At 42.8% G+C, this 19301-nt stretch overlaps 1 protein-coding gene across 1 annotated transcript in view; it reads right to left on the reverse strand.

Annotated features, from left to right (window-relative positions):
• The window catches only part of TSPAN5 (tetraspanin 5), a 310289-nt gene extending 292030 nt beyond the window's left edge, over window positions 1–18259 (reverse strand). The window contains exon 1 of the mRNA XM_086961959.1: window positions 17889–18259. Within this exon, the coding sequence (XP_086818085.1) occupies window positions 17889–17969 (81 nt within the window). The 5' untranslated portion in view covers window positions 17970–18259. The remainder of the gene's footprint in view (window positions 1–17888) is intronic.
• Between the last annotated feature and the right edge of the window lie 1042 nt (window positions 18260–19301).

Consider the following 19301-nt stretch of genomic DNA (forward strand, 5'->3'; position numbering starts at 1 on the left):
ACTCTGCTGTATTTCACTCTACTCTACACCACTCTGCACGACACTCTAGACCTCTCTATAACATGCCACTCCTCTACGGCCCTAACTTTTGCCATAATAAACAGCAGCAACGCTGGCGTACAACATGGCTAAAACAGAATGGCAAAGCCAATAGGTCTTGCATGTGCACGACGTATTGGCTTTGCCAATGCTTTTTTGTTTTTTAAAGTTCAATTAAGCACTGGCTGCATGCTTGCCTTGCCAAAGGGCGGAGTGGATATCCTGCTAGAGTGGCACACCAATTGTTCTGTAATAAATATAGCTAGGAAAGAAAAAGTTGATGTTCTTCTCCAACTTTAACAGCAAGTTTCTTACAGTCGAACAGAAGTAGCATGTTCTGATTTACAGGGGCAGGAAATGATTGGCATCAGTATAATTGAGAGAATTGATGGGGCGATTTCTGAACATTTGCCCTCATCAAACTCCTCCCTCAAGGAAGAGCCAGGAATAGATAGCTCACTGCTCAGTCCTACACCAGTCCTACGCCTCAACCTCCCACCAGTTAAAGTTAATGTCTGACCCTCACTTTTAAGCACACACAAAGAGTATGGCAGCTCCTAGTTCGTCTGAACAAACATGCCAGGCAGAGCACAAATATATAATATTCTTGTTGACGCATGAGTGTTTAATAGAAGAAAAAAAAACTTTCCGCCACACTTGGGTCCTGTTTGATGTGTAAGTCCGTCAAGTCTATTGGGTGCCCAAGATCTAAAAGGAGCACAGCCAATTTTTCAGCCTAACATGAAAAAGACGATGTGTGTTCAGATGTCAAAGATGTGAACAGATAGAACTGCAGAACCCAGTGAAATGAGCTGGCTTGAACCTGGATTAAACCACTGGAGGTCAGTCAAAAGATCCACTTTTGGACTGACCTGCTTGTTGTAGTCAACATATCCAGCAGAAGCATTTATGACAAATACTTTTATTGCGGAGAACGGGGACCCACAAGTTTGCATGCTGTACCGGGAGAATTTGTGCCCCGAGTGATGTATTTTTGCCCGGAATTGAGCCCAGTGGATCCTGGACAACAGAGCTTTTACCATAAGTATCATGATAACATCTTCACTAAACCCCTCCGTAGGCTGCAAACAATCCCTCTACTGTACAATTTAATGTGATTCTCGAGTAACTATCAAATATACAAACTTTACACTATCCTATATAGTAAATGCAATTGAACATGTTAATTTAACTCTTAGGCAGCCCTTGTTTTCCTCACAACAATGGATATACTTGAAAGGTGGGTAGATACCAAGAGACAATGCCCTTTTAGTGTGTGAAAAGTTAAAAAGTAAATAGCCATTAAATCAGCTGCCAAATGATTCAGCCAAGATCTTTCTAATCTGAACACAGCGGGTAGAAACAGTTTACGAATCTGAGGGATGGTCTTAAGAGTTGACACACAAGGCCAACAGTCAAACGATCACCGAGATGGCAAACGCAGCAAACAAGTGTTAATAATATAGACTTCCTCTTCCTGCACTTCATTAAAACAGCAGCCATCAAATCAAACTCCACTAATATAGGAACAGTCAACCTGGTCTTGAGAAGTATCAACTAACGGCCTTGAGAAGTTCAACTATGGCACTATCCCGAACCTTCTCTGCTCTAGAATTAGCATTGCAAAAGTCATAACAAAGCAGCTTCAGAGACCAACACGCTACCCGGAACCATCAGTTAGCTCCAAACTCTTAAAAAAAACAGAATGTTTGCCCAAGACATTTGTGAACAAGCCTACATTGTGCTAGAGGAGTATCAGCAACCAACCAAAGTGGTCTTCAATTTGTCTCCAGACTACAACACAGTAGATCACCAAATCTTGCAATGAGCCATTCATATTTTTTAGTGTCAAGTTATACTGTGGGTGAATCCCATGCCTGCTCCCAAACAGCAGGCTAACAATTAGACTGTTCTGCTCTAACAATATAACATAATCACCTGCTGGAGCCATTGCAACTATTCAAAGGATTTATGCACCATTTGCCCAACACACAACTTTAGTCCAGATGTATGCAGAAGACACCAAGATTCTCTTCTCATTGGATGGCATACCTGGGATACTGCTCAATGTCTCATTTCCGAGAGGACATTCTTCTGGATGAGTGAAAAAATGAATCTATTAAAGAGTAAAATGTTACTGGTAGGGAGCACTGCTACCCAGACAAAGTTCCAATACCTAAGCAAGCTAAAATTCTGGGTGCCATGCTTGATGCAGTGATGTCCTTTGGCACTCAGATACAGTCAGGAGTTAAGGGGACTCAGTTTACAGTTACTACGTTTGCTGCTCCAGGCAAATCAGTACATAAAACCAAGCATGTTCTTAATAATATTATGATTCAACTACTGCAATACCCTACAAGCGGGCCAGCATAACACTGAAATCCATTAAATTCAAATGCTACAGGAGACCCAGAACAAGGTATCCAGGGTGTGGTTAAATCTGAAAACAAATATGAGCACGTAATCTACCACCTTTAAAAACCTATCATGGGAGCAGGATTCACCACGCTCTCACTTTTTCAGATCTAGAAGGCACAAGGCACCAACCAGCTTTCATTAAATAAGGAGGAAGAAAGATGAAATTATAAGCCGCTGACCAGAAAAGCACTTATTCTAAAAGAATCTGCAAAGCCCTGGTGTACCCATCACTTTACAGAAAGTTCAGGAAAGACCTCAATGCTTTCGCATTGATAAAGACATTGGAGTATGGGCTTGGAAGAACCAGAACAGACCTTATACTTCAGTCTCAGCACCTTTGCCAAAGTATCCCTCTGCATTAGACACAAATACACAGACTAAGCAATAAAGCACTTTGAAAAACTCGAAATTCTTTCTAGTAAATATTGCCAAATTGAAGGATTTTCTTTATCCTTTAAATGTATTTATTAATAGTTGCCTATTTTCCTATTTCAGGTCAAAAGCTGCTCCTCAATCTAGAGGTTACATGAGCAAAATGCATGCCTCTACCTGCTCCGATATGTTGCATTTTAAAAATCAGAGCATTCTGAAGATGCTATAAATTGTCCTGGGAGAACAAGAGAATCTTATATTTGATCTATGGCAAAAAAAAACAGGGTCATAAGTGCAAAACATTTGAATTATGTACCCATCCGAGAGTTTTCTTAGCAGCTGTATATTACAGTGCACCTAGTCTGTTGATACAGTAGTGTGAGGTTCCAAAAGAAGGGAACTGCTGTGATAAAACTTTGAACCTAAGCAGGCTCTTGTGATATTGATAGAATCATAATATGTGAGGAAAAGGCTATACCTCCAGATCCAATTTAGAAAACAAGAAGCTCTGATATTCACTTGAATGTGACCCACCATCGAGAGAGTTCAATATTGCCAAATGATCTGATATTGGAATATTCGGCATGGGCTCTGTTCCTCTAGTATTTTTTCTTGGATAGGATTATAAATTCTGTTATAATAACTCAGACAGGACCCATCTGACTCATACTCATTGTAGTTAACACAAGTTAAATATTTAAACGTTTGCCCACATCTAGCATTATCGATTATGGAATGGTTGTGCATACAGACTGCTAAACACCTCAGAACGGATCAGGAGATATTCTGCTTAAGACTGACCAATTATCAATTCGATTCCATCATAGATGGCGCCAGAGACTACATAAATGAAGGCAGTAACAGATTCGAAACTAAGGCAACCCACTAGGGCTGTCTCTGTAACTTCTGGTCCAATTACAGTTCACTACAATGGTTAATCTTCATGAAATGTCTATCACTGCAAGGAATTATGTCCCTTCAAAGGGTCAATAAGACGTAAGCATTGGCAATGGACTGTATGTGTGCAGCTGTGTAAGATACTTGTAGTTTTTATTATTGGGGAGGGGAGCTTGGAACAGTGCAAAGGCAAAATATATATTTTTTTTAAAAACATTCACAAAATTAATATGGGAAACAGTGCATCGCACAGCCATGAAGTGGCGTTCAAGTTCAACATAACTTCCATGATATCCGCACGTCATCTCTTGAAGAAGAAGGTGGGACCAGCAAAAAAAACTCAGTGTACAAGATTTGAATTTCTTAAAACCGGTTCTGTGTGACAGTACATCCAGCCGCGATGATGCCTCTGAGATTGTTAACTCCAGAAGCAAAGAAACATCACTCTTCTTTGGGCACAGGTTGTTTTGTTAGTGACAACTAGTAAATATTTTTTTTTCTAGTTCAAAAAATGTACAAATGTATTCTTAGCTGTTGAGACACTTATATGAAAAGGATAACGTCTTTGTGAGCCTTTAAAACTGCATTTCTATATTTGTTCTTTTCATTTCAAGTCTCCCTGTATAATTTTACTTTCAACATTTTTATTATGATCGATTTCTCTTCTATTGAATACGAAGGATAGATGGGTTAATATCAACCTTAAGGCTTCAATTTTTCTTTTGGGTTCGGTCACAAAATAGGCACTAGTTGATTGCACCATTAACCAGCTAGCCGTGAAGTAAACCTGCATACATTTCGGAGAGATTTTGAAGCTGCTCACATGGTTCCCTTCTAAAACAATTGTGACTCTTAATTTTGTTATATCCTATTTACTAATATAACATGTACTCTAGCCCTGCTGCCTCTAGCTTCTCAGCCAGAGTGTGATTTGGTCTTAGAGTGTTGGTGTGCCTGTGATGCGTGGAACGCCTGAGTGTCTGAGTGGGATGAATGTGGCAGTTAGAGATGGGCTGAGCAGCTAGGAGGATGCTCCTGGTGGGGCTGGTACCACACTAGGCTGGCTGGAGTCAAGAGAGATGTAACCTGAATTGGAAGATTAATAAAGAAGACCTAAATATACATCCTGGCTCCTAGTGTCTTTCTACATAGGACACAACAAATTTGTTACAGATTTGAAAGAAAAAGAGCAGTTAAACACCAATTACTGTAAAGACAAACTGTTAAAAATCCACCAAGTCTGCAGGACCAATTCAAATGAACACAGCTTTGTCACGTCACCTGGTGTATGTGCAGTTAGTTGACATTGAAATCTCATGCCTAGTTTGAGTTAAACCATTCTTAGGAGCATCTTTAATGCATAATAACCAAGGATTATAACTGAACGATAAGACTTCAACTGCATGCTAGAGTTAAGGATATATGCATGACTCGGAAGATATGAAAATTTGCAGCAATTCACTATTTAAAAAGATATAGAGGTTATTTGATTTAAAGATACCTTTTCCAACAAGTTTTAGAAAAATAGTATGACTATTGACAGTCTTAAATATCTATCAAGTTCTTAAAAGCAAAAAGGGTCTCAAAACCACGCCCATTGCATGCTGATGACGGCCCCCTTCAGTCATGCACTACGGCGCTCGTGTGCTGATGACGGCTGGGGGCCGTCATAAACCCGCCCACTCGCGATTTTGCCGCACAGGCGCGGAATCGCGGCAGCATGCAAGGGGTTAAAATAAAATAAAAAAGCCCCACAAAACTTTATCACTGATTTAATAATGTCTCGTTTGATTTTGGAAACCGCAAACACCGCAAATGTATTCATTTCACACTTCTGTTTTTGTGTACTTGCAAAACTGGTAGTTCCTTTTGAAGAAATCTGCACCATCAACCAACAATCCCGAAAAAACGAGTCACAACTGAGACCGAATGTGTGACAAAAAAGGGGAGCTTTTATGTGGGCCAGGTACAGATAAATGCACTTTCTAGTTAATTACAATATACATGCAAGTGTGTCAACCGAACCATGCACTTGAAGAGGAAACGGGATAAAGTATATTTTCAAGAACAATTCCCTTGCAACTACGACACGTTAACCTGTTAATACCAGTTAAAAAAATTGCCCAACGCCCCTCCCTTCAAAGGGTGCAGCATGCAATGCAGATATGTAAACTCTCCACTGAACCAAAAATGGCCTGGAACGTTCTCCTGACACGGATGTACTTCGCCTTTATATGTGAATAAATGTCCTATAATGGTATTAACACTGCATGATTCAGGAATGCTTATTAAAATTATTCATAAAAAGTCCCTTTTCATTTGATGGGGACTACACACACGTCCCTTCTTAGCACGCGAGTGTGATGGTCTCCCTGCCTCACCATCCTCTCTTCACCTCGGTGTGCAGAGGGCAGTGGCACGCGACAGGAGAGTCAAACATCCCTGTCCGGGGGCGCCCCCTCCCGCCACTGTGCTCCGGTTAAAGTGATCCAAAGTCACCGAGCTAAACTCCTCGCGCCTCAGCAGAGGCCCAGGCACTCCAGCGCGCGCCATCCGCGTCTCCACGCGCCCTGCGTCCCATTTCACGTCACTTCTTCCGCATTACCCAGACAATGACATGCGCCAGATGGCTGCCTTCGCTCCCAATGAGCAGATGCCATCGAAGAGTCAGGCCCACATCACAGAACGCCGACGCCTCCAAATATTCCAGCATTTTGGACGCCCAGGCTTTGATAACGTGCTCATGACCCTTCCTTCAGTTTGCTATACAAGGCCGTAAGAAAAAGCGTCCTCATTGTAAGGCCACCGCGACAAGCTGGACATACACTCGCTTACTGTTTTCAGTCACTTTCCATCGTCCAGCAATTGAGATACAGCCGATTGATTGGTTCACGCATAAAACACTACTTTTGTGTTTTGAACATTTGCACCTCTGCAAACCTGAATAGGGCCATTTGTCTTCATCCTCTGTGCTATGACATCAGTGGCACAGGACACAATGGCTTTTGAATGTATGCACAGCGCTGGCCAAATCCCATTCAAGGCCAGGAGAATAATAACCGCGGCGGCCATTGTTCGCCTCCAGGCACAAGAACACTGCTCGCAGCCCTTTTATTATATGGTGCGTTAGCCTGGGGGAGGGGTTCCTTTCACGGCCTTCACGCCTAGCATTTTGTATTCAGAATAAGGCCAAGCCGCATAATATTTGAGTTTTACGAAATCAGCCTTCAAACTTCCGAACCACCAACACAGTCATTTTCTCAAAATCCTTCGGCTCTGGCCTGAGGACAAGCTAATGACACTACAAAATAACTAGTAATAAAAGCCATAAAACGGATGCAATTCTAATAGTATCATTGGAAAACTAACATTTGCATACCAAGATGCAAACGTAACCCGAGGTATTGTGCGCAACCAATCAAAAAAAACGGCCGCGGTTCAACCACTGCTCAAGTGTCTTTCAAATAGGCCTCGTGTTGGCTTTTTGGTAGGCCAGACAACGCTGCTGTGTTGAGAGGAGAGAATCTCTGACATGTCACGGATGCCGTCACTTTAGACTAGAATTAAGAAACGCTGCATTTTCGCTCATCGTGACTGCTACTTCATTGTTTTAATAATAGCAGGGCATAGAAAGACACTTTACTACTCACATAGTAAGTACATAAACCTGCGTGTACATATAAGGCTTTGTCACAGAGGTCTCTGTTTTTTGTGCAGTTTGAATCTTGAGATCATAATCTGAATTTTGCTTCAAAAGTTGCTTATTTGCAACTATGTTTTTAGTGTCTATTTTCCCAAATCTTAAACCGAATGACCCACTATTGCCATCAGCCGTCGCCTGTCTCCCTTTGGGCTCAGAATGAGGTGCACCTGCCATCATATGTGCGGCTGTCCAAGCTCTTACAGTTGTGTCTGTATGCATGTGAATGATTCTGGACACATGTGCCTGCTTCTAGAAGTACCTAGTGATGCATGCATGTGGACACTTATGCATGAGACTGTACTGCCATATATGTAGGCAGTTGGTGTGCCTTCATCCAGACCTCAAAAGGAAAGGGGAACAATCATTGGCAGCCTCTGGTACATTGCGTGTACCTTAAACAAAATTCAGCCATGTTCCAACAAGGGGTTACAAAAACCTCCTGTTCAAGAACAAAAATAATATTAAGTTGGGGGATGGGTTGAAGCATTTTTTAGCATAGGGGCGGACAACAAATAATAGCAGGTGGGAGCAGAGAATAATTGGCAGCTTGTGGGGATAGAGAACCAGTGGAGAATATGGATGGATGCAAAGAATTTGTATGTATAGTGCACGTGACATGGCCGAGGCTAGAGCTTCTGAAACTGCCATGTCTTGAACTGTTTCCTGAGGAGTAAGGGCTGGGATAACACGAAGAGAATTCCAGGTTTAGCAGCAAGGAGAGAGAAACATTGACTGCCTTGGAGACTCCTTCTGACTCGAGGTATCTGAAGAAAGAATGCTGAGCGGATGGAGGGTGAAATTTAAGTGAGACTGAGCTACATGGGACCCGATTGATGATAGGCTCTATAATTGAGAGAGGGCCTGGATGAGAACCTGTTTCCTGATTGAAAGCCAGGAAAGGTCTTTCAAAAACAGGGAGGCGGACTGACAAGGAGATAGATGCAGAATCAGACAAGCAGCGGCAATTATAATGACTTGAAGCCAATGTAACATAGTCCGACAAGGCCAAATAAAGGGAGTTGCCAGAGTCCAGTCCAAAGAAATGAGGTCGGGACCAATGATTTGTGTGAGGATACAGGTAATAAAAGAGAGAATTTTAGTAAGCGTCCACAGGATCAGAAAACAGACTGCTGCAGTATGGTTAAACTGGGGCTTAAAAGAAAGATCAGTCAAAGAATATGTGCAGGGTTTGGGTTTGTTAGTGGGTTTAGAGAGACAGCCTAGATTAGCAAGCCACCAGGAGGAAGACCAAAAGTAAAACTAGCACGGGCCGTGGATGTGAACGCTGTAGGTTTACAGCGGGTAGTCGTCTGGACACAATAACTCTGGGCGTGAAGGTTTCCCCTGCCACGAGCCCAGGTTGAAATTCCAACTTATACGGATAATTGATGACCCTTAGCAATATAAGGAGAGTCTACACGGGAATTCCGTGAGTTTGTATGTTTATATTGTCTATCTCCACAGAGTGGTCAAGCCGTGTATACCACCTTGGGATAGCCTATGGTCCTGATGAATGCTGAGCGCAATTAGCTCATTATAGCAGAAACATGTCGACCACGATGACTATATAGGACACTCTGGTTGAAATTCACTCAACCATTAGTTGTCCGTTTGCACTTTGTTTTTATTGAAGGTCAGCTATCCCTTTATTAAAATAAGTATAGGGAATAGCTGCTTCTTCTTTTAACTCACTGATTCACACGTGGGCACTAATTCACAAGCCCTAAAAAATGAACCCAATGATGAAGCTAGTCACCAACTTTGTTGGTGCATGAGGGTTCTTTTTTGATTCACAGTTCCTCTCACTAACTCCTCCCGCTTCCACCCCCCCTTTTTTGATGTGGGTTATAAGGTAATTAACTCTTACCCGGTTTTTATTGCACCTGGTTGTGTCACTCTTCTGTTGTTTTATAAAGTTTATCTAAGGGGTACAAGAGTGACTGTCTGACCCTTTATCTCCTGTTCGATTACTGTTGAGTATTAAGCAATTATTTCTCATCCATATGGTCAACATTTTACCTGATCACAAGGCGTCTACAAACATAATTATAGCATAATGTTTTAGCACAATCACGTAATGCTATATATTAGGAAAGCATGTCTGTTACCAGCTTGGGGCATCCTGCCACTGAGAACAAAAGGGTAAACTAGGTTAACTAAACCATTTGATCACAAATAGTTATAAAAAGAATTACCAGTGAAGCAATGTTTTTGCCGCACACAAACTCTTCTTAAAAAATGGGAAGTATTTTGTTAAATCCGATACATAAGAAAATGGCGAGGCACTGGCACGCCGTGACTGTTAGCGGGAAATGGACCTCTATCTGATAGTTGTATGTTATAGCGGTATGTGGCTTGTGGGAGATGGCTTATATGCTTACAATCTTTAAGCTATGTGATCGTAACAATGGGGGGGAAATGTGACAATTGACTAGAGGAGCTGTTATGATGTACACTGAGTATTAATGTCGCACTATCTGCCAGATGTTTGGAAAATTAATAAAAATATATATATTTTTTTAAACATAAGAAAATAGCGAGTCCATATTGCTATGTATGTTATGGGCAGATGTGAAACTAATAATCATTTTGAGCCAGATTGGTTCATGCTGCAGTGACGACTGGTTGCACAACACTAGTTTCAGGCACTTTTTATTTTATTTTATAGAGGCACATACAAAAGAAAAAGCAATTTAATTAAGTACACTTAAAGTACAAGGAACATACCCATTGGTGCTGTGGTGGTAGTTAATCAGCCCGTTGGACACACGGTCATAGGGTCTGCCCCAAGCATAACACCTACTAATGGCACACTGAGCACCTTACACGTTCTGGGAGCCCGCACCAAGACCCACTGACAAGGGCAAAGAATCACTCGGAATGTACTACAACTTCCATTTAAGTTAGGGTATCTGTTTGGCCCAGAGGAGGTAATTAATAAAGGCCTTCATCTTGGCATTCATTAAGACATCAAACACAGCAATGTAACAACTGATCATATAAGGAGTGGAAGCATTTTGCTTTACCACCTTTCGGAAGCATCTGCTTTTGGGCAGTCACCCACTCAAGTTCAAGACTTTGCCGAGCTTTCTTTTATCTGTCCTACGGACACCAGCAATGCTTGTCACAGGAACGACACAGCGCCAAAAGGTCCTAGACAGCTGACTTATTAGTGGCTAACAAGAGGGGTGCAATTCGTTCCTAAACATATTAAAAAGCATTATTATTATTTTTTTAAAAGGGAGAGGTTGTTGTTTCAACGCAAAACAACAGGAATAGCATTGGGGAGGGGGCGAGACGAGGAGAGGTATCCAGAGCCAGTTTTTTACCATAAAGTGCATTTCTGCTGGTAAACAAGACAAACACAAAACTGATGCTGGTATTATGTCAGAGAAGTAACAGAGGGCTGCTTCTTCAGGACCAGACTGAAGACAGCAGCACTGTAAAAGTATCCGGGAAAGGAGAGGTTTAGTTGTTGATGGTCTCCTGGAGAGAGAGAAGCACTTTCCAACGCAGCAACTGAAGCGGTTAGTAAACTCCCCTGGGGTGAACCGAGGATGGGACGGAGACACACTGAGGTGGCGAAATAGATGTTAAGGAGCTCTGATAGGTCACCCAAAAGACTGGGGGGGAAACAATAATTCCCACAAATAGTCCGGGAAATGACCCCAAGAAAGAGTATGATGTTTGAGACATGAAAGGGAGTCATCTCCACAATGGCTGCAGCAGTGAGGCTGGACCACGGTAGTGTGCAATTAGACTTCTGTCTCTGAAAGATCTTCTGCATGATCACTTATTGGATACAAAACAAGAGGGGTGTGCCAGATCTTTTTGGAAATTGACTGACAGTTTCTTGGATGGATGTGCCAGACGATTCAAAATTTGAGAGAAGAGGCAACATTTGGTGAAACTGAGTTCAAGTCAGGAGATCCGTTGCCCAAATCCACGATTAAAGAGCTCCAAAAAACAGAGCAACCTATATCAGCTAAGAACATGGCAAGTGAGAGAGGTCACCCAAAGAATATGGCAGGCAAAATGGCATCAGAAGAAAGGGAGTTTTCTGGGATTCAGTGAGAAGACTGAGGACACTATTTTAAAAGACAAAGGAGTGGAGGCATCACAGAGGAGGGTCCCAATTTCAGAAGTGTGCTGTCAACACCATTGTGCGCACTTAGGGCCCGATTACGATATCGGACGGACCCGAGTCTGCCCGAACTCGCTTTGGAACTGGGACCGAATTACCTGTCCTTGGTCCCAACCCAGCAATAAGGATGCGACCAAACACTAATGAAACAACCGCAAAGGTGCACCACAAGAGACAAGAAATAAGTGCAAATGATATTAGCACAAGAAAGAATTTTTTTCTCAAAAAGATGTTGGTAATCTTCTGGTAATCTTTATTTTCAATTTTCAGTACAACATACAGCCGACGCGTTTCGTCCCAAGCTGGGACTTCTTCAGTGCTTTTGCAATCGTGGTTCGTCACTTTTGGAGCGAATGTACAGGAAAGAGTCCGGAGAGCGCCTTCCCAGACTCAGTATCCCGATATGCAAGCTGGAATATATATTTCCATCCAGTTTGGAACAGTCAGGGTTGAACTGTGAAATTTTGGATAATGAGGACAAAGCTTTGCAGGATTCCTAAATATTAGGAGGGGTCGGTCTCGCAACCTTAATGTGTATATAACTCATTTCATGTTCTGAAATATTTTACGGAATTCCAAAGGACAAGAGGTCCTATATGTTCCTGGGAAGAGGATGTGGGCACTGTGTTCCAGTAGGCCGTTCTTGTTAAAACAGCCGGCGCCCATCCACAAAGCCTTCGTCCCGCCGAAACACCCGCAAAGTCGCTGTGTTCACAGCGACTTTGCGGGTGTTTCGGCGGGACGAAGGCTTTGTGGATGGGCGCCGGCTGTTTTAACAAGAACGGCCTACTGGAACACAGTGCCCACATCCTCTTCCCAGGGACATATAGGACCTCTTGTCCTTTGGAATTCCGTAAAATATTTCAGAACATGAAATGAGTTATATACACATTAAGGTTGCGAGACCGACCCCTCCTAATATTTAGGAATCCTGCAAAGCTGTGTCCTCATTATCCAAAATTTCACAGTTCAACCCTGACTGTTCCAAATTGGATGGAAATATATATTCCAGCTTGCATATCGGGATACTGAGTCTGGGAAGGCGCTCTCCGGACTCTTTCCTGTACATTCGCTCCAAAAGTGACGAACCACGATTGCAAAAGCCCTGAAGAAGTCCCAGCTTGGGACGAAACGCGTCGGCTGTATGTTGTACTGAAAATTGAAAATAAAGATTACCAGAAGATTACCAACATCTTTTTGAGAAAAAAATTCTTTCTTGTGCTAATATCATTTGCACTTATTTCTTGTCTCTTGTGGTGCACCTTTGCGGTTGTTTCATTTGTACTTGGATTCCCTAGGGAATAGGCACAGTAACGATGGGTGCCAGCCAGTGTGCACACAACTCCCTTTAGTAACTCAAGGGCCACTTAATATTTCGGGGAGAAAGGTAGTCAGGTGCTGACATTAGGAAGGGTCCATCGACTTATCTCTGTTTGATGCGACCAAACACTGTTCTGTCCCATTCCTATTCTTTACAATGGGAGCATGCATTTCGACCGGAATGCATGCACTCATTGTAAAGAGCTGAGGTGCAGTTCATCCCTGCACCCGGTGGCAGACACCTCAAGGTGCCTGCCACCAGGTCCAGAGATCAATAGGGGGGCACCATAGACCGCCATCCTGAGGCTTTGCACCCATGAGGGCCCTGCTGGGGACCCCAAAGTCGGATTCCCACAACTTTTCTGTGCCAGAAAGGCCAGCACAGGAAGGCTGAAAGTAATTCCTTGGGCGGAAAGAGCCGCCCGAGGGATTAATGGAGGCTTTCTGAATGGCAAACGGGCTCTCTGAACCAGTCGGAGGCCATTTGGAAATCCGGTTCAGATTCTTTTCCGACCGACCCCATCAAAATGGGTCGGTCAGAAAAGAATCTATACATCCGATTACGATGCTGTAGAACAGCTCCGAACGAGGGTTGGAGCGGTTTCCTACGTCATTGTAATCAGGCCCTTATATGTAAATACAGAGAGGAGTGAAAAGTCCATCAGAGCACTTACCTCAGAATTTTAGAATGCCCACACCTATAGATGGCAAAAAATGTATCCAGTAGGGTTAACAATTTAGCAGATGTCAAGTTCCTTCCTAAGGACAGTATCAGCGCAGAAGACTCCCCGCAAATTCATGAGAATCCCTACCATTACATCACTGCAGATTTGGAAAAAAACATGATAAAATGACTACATTGCATAGGACAGCTAAAAAAGAAGTCTATAGCTACAGGTAGTCAGAGGAGTGTTCATCCCCGACCCGAGGGGAGAAAGCCAACAGAAAGGGGACAAGATTCAAAACTTAAACAGGTAATGACATCGAAATATGGAGGCTGCAGTTAGTTATTCAGCCAGGATAGAAGTGACATATGATGAGAATGTACATGTCTGTACACTAGTCAAGGAGGCACATCTGCTTTTGGAGACAATCAGAAGAGAAAGGAGTCAGAGAGAATCCAAAAACGATGACTGCACCACATTTGCAGTACCAAGTGGACTGGAAGTGTCCGAGGTTATTAGCATTTCTACAGTTAACTCTCAGTCATTAATATGGCCTTGTAGCATTTGTCGGGTCATTTTGCACATGCTTCCTGGTTTAGCATCACCCACTTGAGCCTGTCTCAGCTTGTAATAATGTGCTACATTTACTGTGTTTTGGTCATTTTCTCTGTTAGGTATGACTTGTTCATTAAGCTTTGAGTGTATGATTTTGTCATTTAAAGGTTATGGTGGTTGCTAATCATGTTCAACCAAGAAGACATGTCCACTGGCTGACGCATGAAGTGGTGTGTGGTGTTTCATGGGGTAACGCTCTGTACCCACACAGATAATAGGGAGGATGAAGGACATGAACCTCAGACATATGGAGCTTTAAGCGAAAACCACTGTGTAAACTTCTCTCTTTCCTTTACAATTTGCTAAAACCCCATGTGGCCAATTCAGAAGGGAGAAGCCTAATCAATGGTAAATGTGACATAAGATTACTTACAGTGAGATTTAGAGTTCGGTGGAGCATCAATCAATAACATGCACATGTCTAGTCTGCACCAATGAAAATTGTATAAACCTGTCACCCCAAAAGACTTAACCTGCAGACTATTTTTCATGCACTGCTAATGTATGCATACACTTTGCAAGTATATTCTAAAAGAAATACATGGGGGGGATGATATAGAGAGAATATATATATATATATATATATATATATATATATATATATTGCTGTTAGAACACCGTAAAAGTGGCCTGCGCACGTAAAATCATGTGATCTTTGTTAATGGAATGAATATTTTCCAACATTTGTTCACCCAAATCTGGTGGGAGATCGCATTCAAAACAGTTGCAGTGCCCTAAGAGAAACAATATATGATTTTTGTATGATGAGCTTTCCAATAGATTACTTACACTGATTAAGAGACTTGTTGGTGGCATAGAAAGCACATCGAAAAGGTTTCAAAATCTAGACCTTTAACATGCAGGTTCCGCCAAACTGGACCTAAATTATTAAGCGTAGTTCTCTCTTGTACGACAAAACGGGCCCACATCTTGTTTGCCATCATAAAATAGTCGTTCAGTATAACCAAAGTATTATTGTTATCAGCTGTCCTCCAAGGGCTTTGCAAGCATCAGTTCTTAGGCACACGCTTCAAAGTAGGCGGTCGAAGAGACATGCTGTCGGTCTCATTAACCTCAAAGGTTATTGCAATTGGAAGTAAAGTATGCTAAGAGGATTAGAAAGCTGCAGAAGATTACTACACCGAGGTGCACATGAAGAGCAATATTATTAAGAGTATATCATTATTAACTAATGACAGGCGGTCCATGGGCTTGTAAACATTGCATTCAAAGATGGACTGTGAAATAGAAATAACAAAACCCAATGAGCATATCAGAAAAACACGGGATAATTAATATACTAAAGTCAAATCAAATTTTCTTACACCGATATATTCAGATGGCAAACTACTCTTCCAACACCCCAAAAACAATCATATGTAGGAGAATAGTATTTAAACAAGAGTGAATTATACATTTGTGAGAAAGTTTGCTAGGAGCATGTGTAGATTCTGCAGTTGAGCAAAAGAGCAAAGAACTTTTCAAATTATCTTGGAAAAGAAACTCTTTCCATGCATAAGTTGTGCACTTTCTATGGAATTTGCATGGTCACCCCTGGGGATGGCCTGTGTCATACACTCATTGTCCTTTGTTTTCAATGCTTAGCGTTTCTATACCCTTGGGAGTGTGACCTGCACACTACGAAAATATTTCACATACAAGTTTACAACATTAGAAAAGGAGGGCTATTTCACATGGACAAAGGAGATATTAATATTTGCTTTGCTATTATTGAAATTCTTTCTTGAATCAACGTTATCCCAAGTCAAACAATTAATAATGTCTCGATGACGAGATTATGGCGGAGTGAAAGATCCTCCCACAGACTATAAAAGCATTAACCCCTTTGATCAGGGATGTGCATTAAGCGCTTGTGAACCTTTACGTAACTAGATCTTCCAGGTGATACACTACATGAGATGACATTCTGCTTAACTACCAAAAATATTAAGATGGAACTATATTGATAGTTGAAAAATATCCATTTTAATACCACAGATTTAGGGCATCCCCCAACACAAAATTGAAAGAAAATATATATTTCCTGAAATGTTCAAGGATGTCTAGCAGGCATAATGTGATGTAGAGCAAAGCATAAGACAAGGTGGCTGCTGTCTTAAATATGGTTCTCCAAGACCAGAGGGCAATCTCTTTAGTGAACAGTGCAAGAGGACAGTCACTCATGTACAGGGTGCCAGTTAAAAGCCGACACCTACAGTGTGCCTCATCACTGTCATGAAGTAATCTCCCTCCTCCACACTTAGTGAGCTACTTAAAGGATGGCACACGCAGTTATCCCCGTCAGCCCATATCAACATGGGGGAATCACCCAAGCAGGTCTCCTGTATACAATGCGCTAATTAAAACTGCCAGCTACCCTTGTTGCTACAACCATACAAGAATAAATTCCTCAACAACAGATGTGACTGTTTAATTCAAACACTTGACTCCACACACCGGGCCCTACCACCACCAACAAGCAATCCTCATATGGCAAACAGGCTCGACTATACTGTTTTTTAAGTAGATTATATTAGGATTTTTGTTTAGCCCAATTACAAGCTTTTGTTTTAGTAAGAATCTAGTCTGCATATAAGCAAATGTAAGCGGCTACAAATAAGAGTTAATGAGCGGATGGTTTCTGCAAACACACTACAGCAGGCAGCTCTTTGAGTCAGGGCTCGGCGCTCATGCCAAGGTATAAAAGGGGGTGCTTGAATTACAGAGCCCTTGGGATGAGCCATCTCTGGAGCAAACCGCTCTTTCAGATGTCTCTCTTTTTTTGGTCTGTGTACATCTACATTTGTCACTTGAAAAGGAACCGGTCTGGGCTTCATTTTGAGTCCTGACTAAATTATTTTAATAAAAAAGAACGGGCTGCAGTGAACATATAAAGAAAGTATTGCTCACTATCAAATACATCTATAAGATATCAAATTTAATGTCTGATGATCAAGTGTACTTTTGAAATGTAATACAATACCTCCTGCACTACAGGGCGAGGAATGATTCACAAAAAAAAAACCAGTATGAGGTGAGAGGGTGGTACTCTCTGGGGGCGGAGCCAAATCACACTCAATGTATATGCTAAAGAAAGGCTTGGCAATAATAGATTCCAGAGACCTGGTATGTCGATGCAGCCCTAACAAAATACAACACCAAGGCCTGAGTAGGCCAATAACACCAGGTACAGGCGCGTAGACAACTCTAAAACCGTTGTTGTTGTGGAAATGATATAACAACTGCAGTCTAGTCGACCATCCCTACACCAAAGCACCTCTGTGTTAGAGGACCGTTCTGGGTTTCACTGTCTGTTGAGTATTTAGGTAATATGTAACTAAGACTTACAGCATCATACAAAATAATGCAATTGTGTGTTTTTCTGGAGTTTTAGTTTAACGCTAGAATCACCTGGCTGTTTCCACGCGCAGCGCCCAACCTCCTGCGTCCCCCAAAGGCCCCCCCCCAGATGAGATTCGGAGTCACCGTTTTAAAAACAAGGGTGCCCAGCAGCAACAAACAACAATGAATTCGCATTGCAGGGAGCCACTGAAAGCCGGAGGAGGCAAGTGGGGACGATGGGAAGGGCTTGTGATTCCTGGGCAGCTGCTGAGCCTCCGAGAAGGGCAGGGTCGGGAACCCCTGGGGCACTGAACACCCAAACATAATGCTTCCAACACAACAGGGGGGTGAACGCACCGAAAACCAAACTTACCCAGAAAATGACGTTGAAGCCGAAGATGAAATACTTGATGCAGCAGCTAACCTCGGGCCCCTTGTAGTGCTTGCCCGACATGCTGCGGGCTCAGGGGGCTCCCGCCCCCGGGCTGGCATCAATGGCTGAGGGAAAGGGTGTCGAGGCCTGGCAGCGGGTCATCCAGGCCAGGCCCACCCGCCCGCACTCACCGGGCGACCGGTGTGGGGGGGCAGAGGCGCTTGATGACGAGCAGAGGGGGGATCACGACCGAGTCGCTCCCGGCTCCTCCATCCGGCTGCTGACACCGAGGGCGGGACCCTCCTGGCTCACAACTCGCTGCCTCCTCCGGGATAGGGCAGGCACGGGCAGGAGGAGCCTGGGAGGAGCGGCCTCGTCAGAGGCGGGCGGGGGAGGGAAGCAGGCGCGCTCCTCCAGGCGGGTCAAGCCGGGGACGCAGCCTTGCCACCTGCAGTGCTGAGAGAAGCGCTTAGAAACATCTTATTATTACGAGAGAATTTTCTGCGGAAACGAGCGTTTTTTTCAGTGATACTTTTGGAATGCCACGAAACAGTTAGTATAAATCGTATTTTTTTTTGTTAGCGACGTCAAGTCTTCCAACGTTGTAAACGGATTACTCCATATCACCTACTTTCCAGCTCAGGGTTTCGTGTGCAAGGGAGTATGCATTGAGGTAATTATAAACCGTTGCTAAATCCGAATTTAAAAAGCTGGGCTAACACACTTGGAAAAATGTTTTTTCAAAGGAAACACCAGGACCGTGAACGTTGTGTTCTGAATGCACCGAGGAGACATTGACGGATAACGTGAAAGATGATTAACGCGTGTTATTATTTGAATTAAGTGGCGCATTTTAGTACAAGAACAAAAAACCGCAATAGTTTGCTCAATTCGCGAATTCGTCAAGACAGGGACTTCAATTTCCCGCAGAACTATTGGTGCCATTAAAATGTTTTGGGAAAGGCTGAGACCGCGGAGCCAGAATGTCCCTAGTAAGATTTTCGGTCTCCACAGACACAAGCGTCTGTTATGTCTCGATGGGACATGAACTTGTTTTTCAAATTTCTTATATGCACGCACGCCTTTCGAGCCAGAGTCGGATTGGGAATAAAAATAGGTCCAGGCATTCCACAAAAAAGTGGGCCACATTTGCGGATCGCGACTTCTGACATTGCTTAGTTAGTGTCAGGGGCTAATTGTAGGAGAATTTTGTAATCAATACATTATTTTTTAGCCTGTAGTGCCATTAGACATTAGAAGGGATTGAAAACTTAATTATTTAATGATTCTCACGTTCATCTTCCGGTCCATGAATCTACCATTGCCAATTAAACCCTGAGTCACCTTCCTGCTCTTAGACCTTAAAGCTCCTACTCATTCATGGGGATCCTCATTGTACACTGACCTACATGT

This window comes from Lissotriton vulgaris, chromosome 3_1, assembly GCF_964263255.1.
Source record: "Lissotriton vulgaris chromosome 3_1, aLisVul1.2, whole genome shotgun sequence".
NCBI classification, from domain to species: domain Eukaryota; kingdom Metazoa; phylum Chordata; class Amphibia; order Caudata; family Salamandridae; genus Lissotriton; species Lissotriton vulgaris.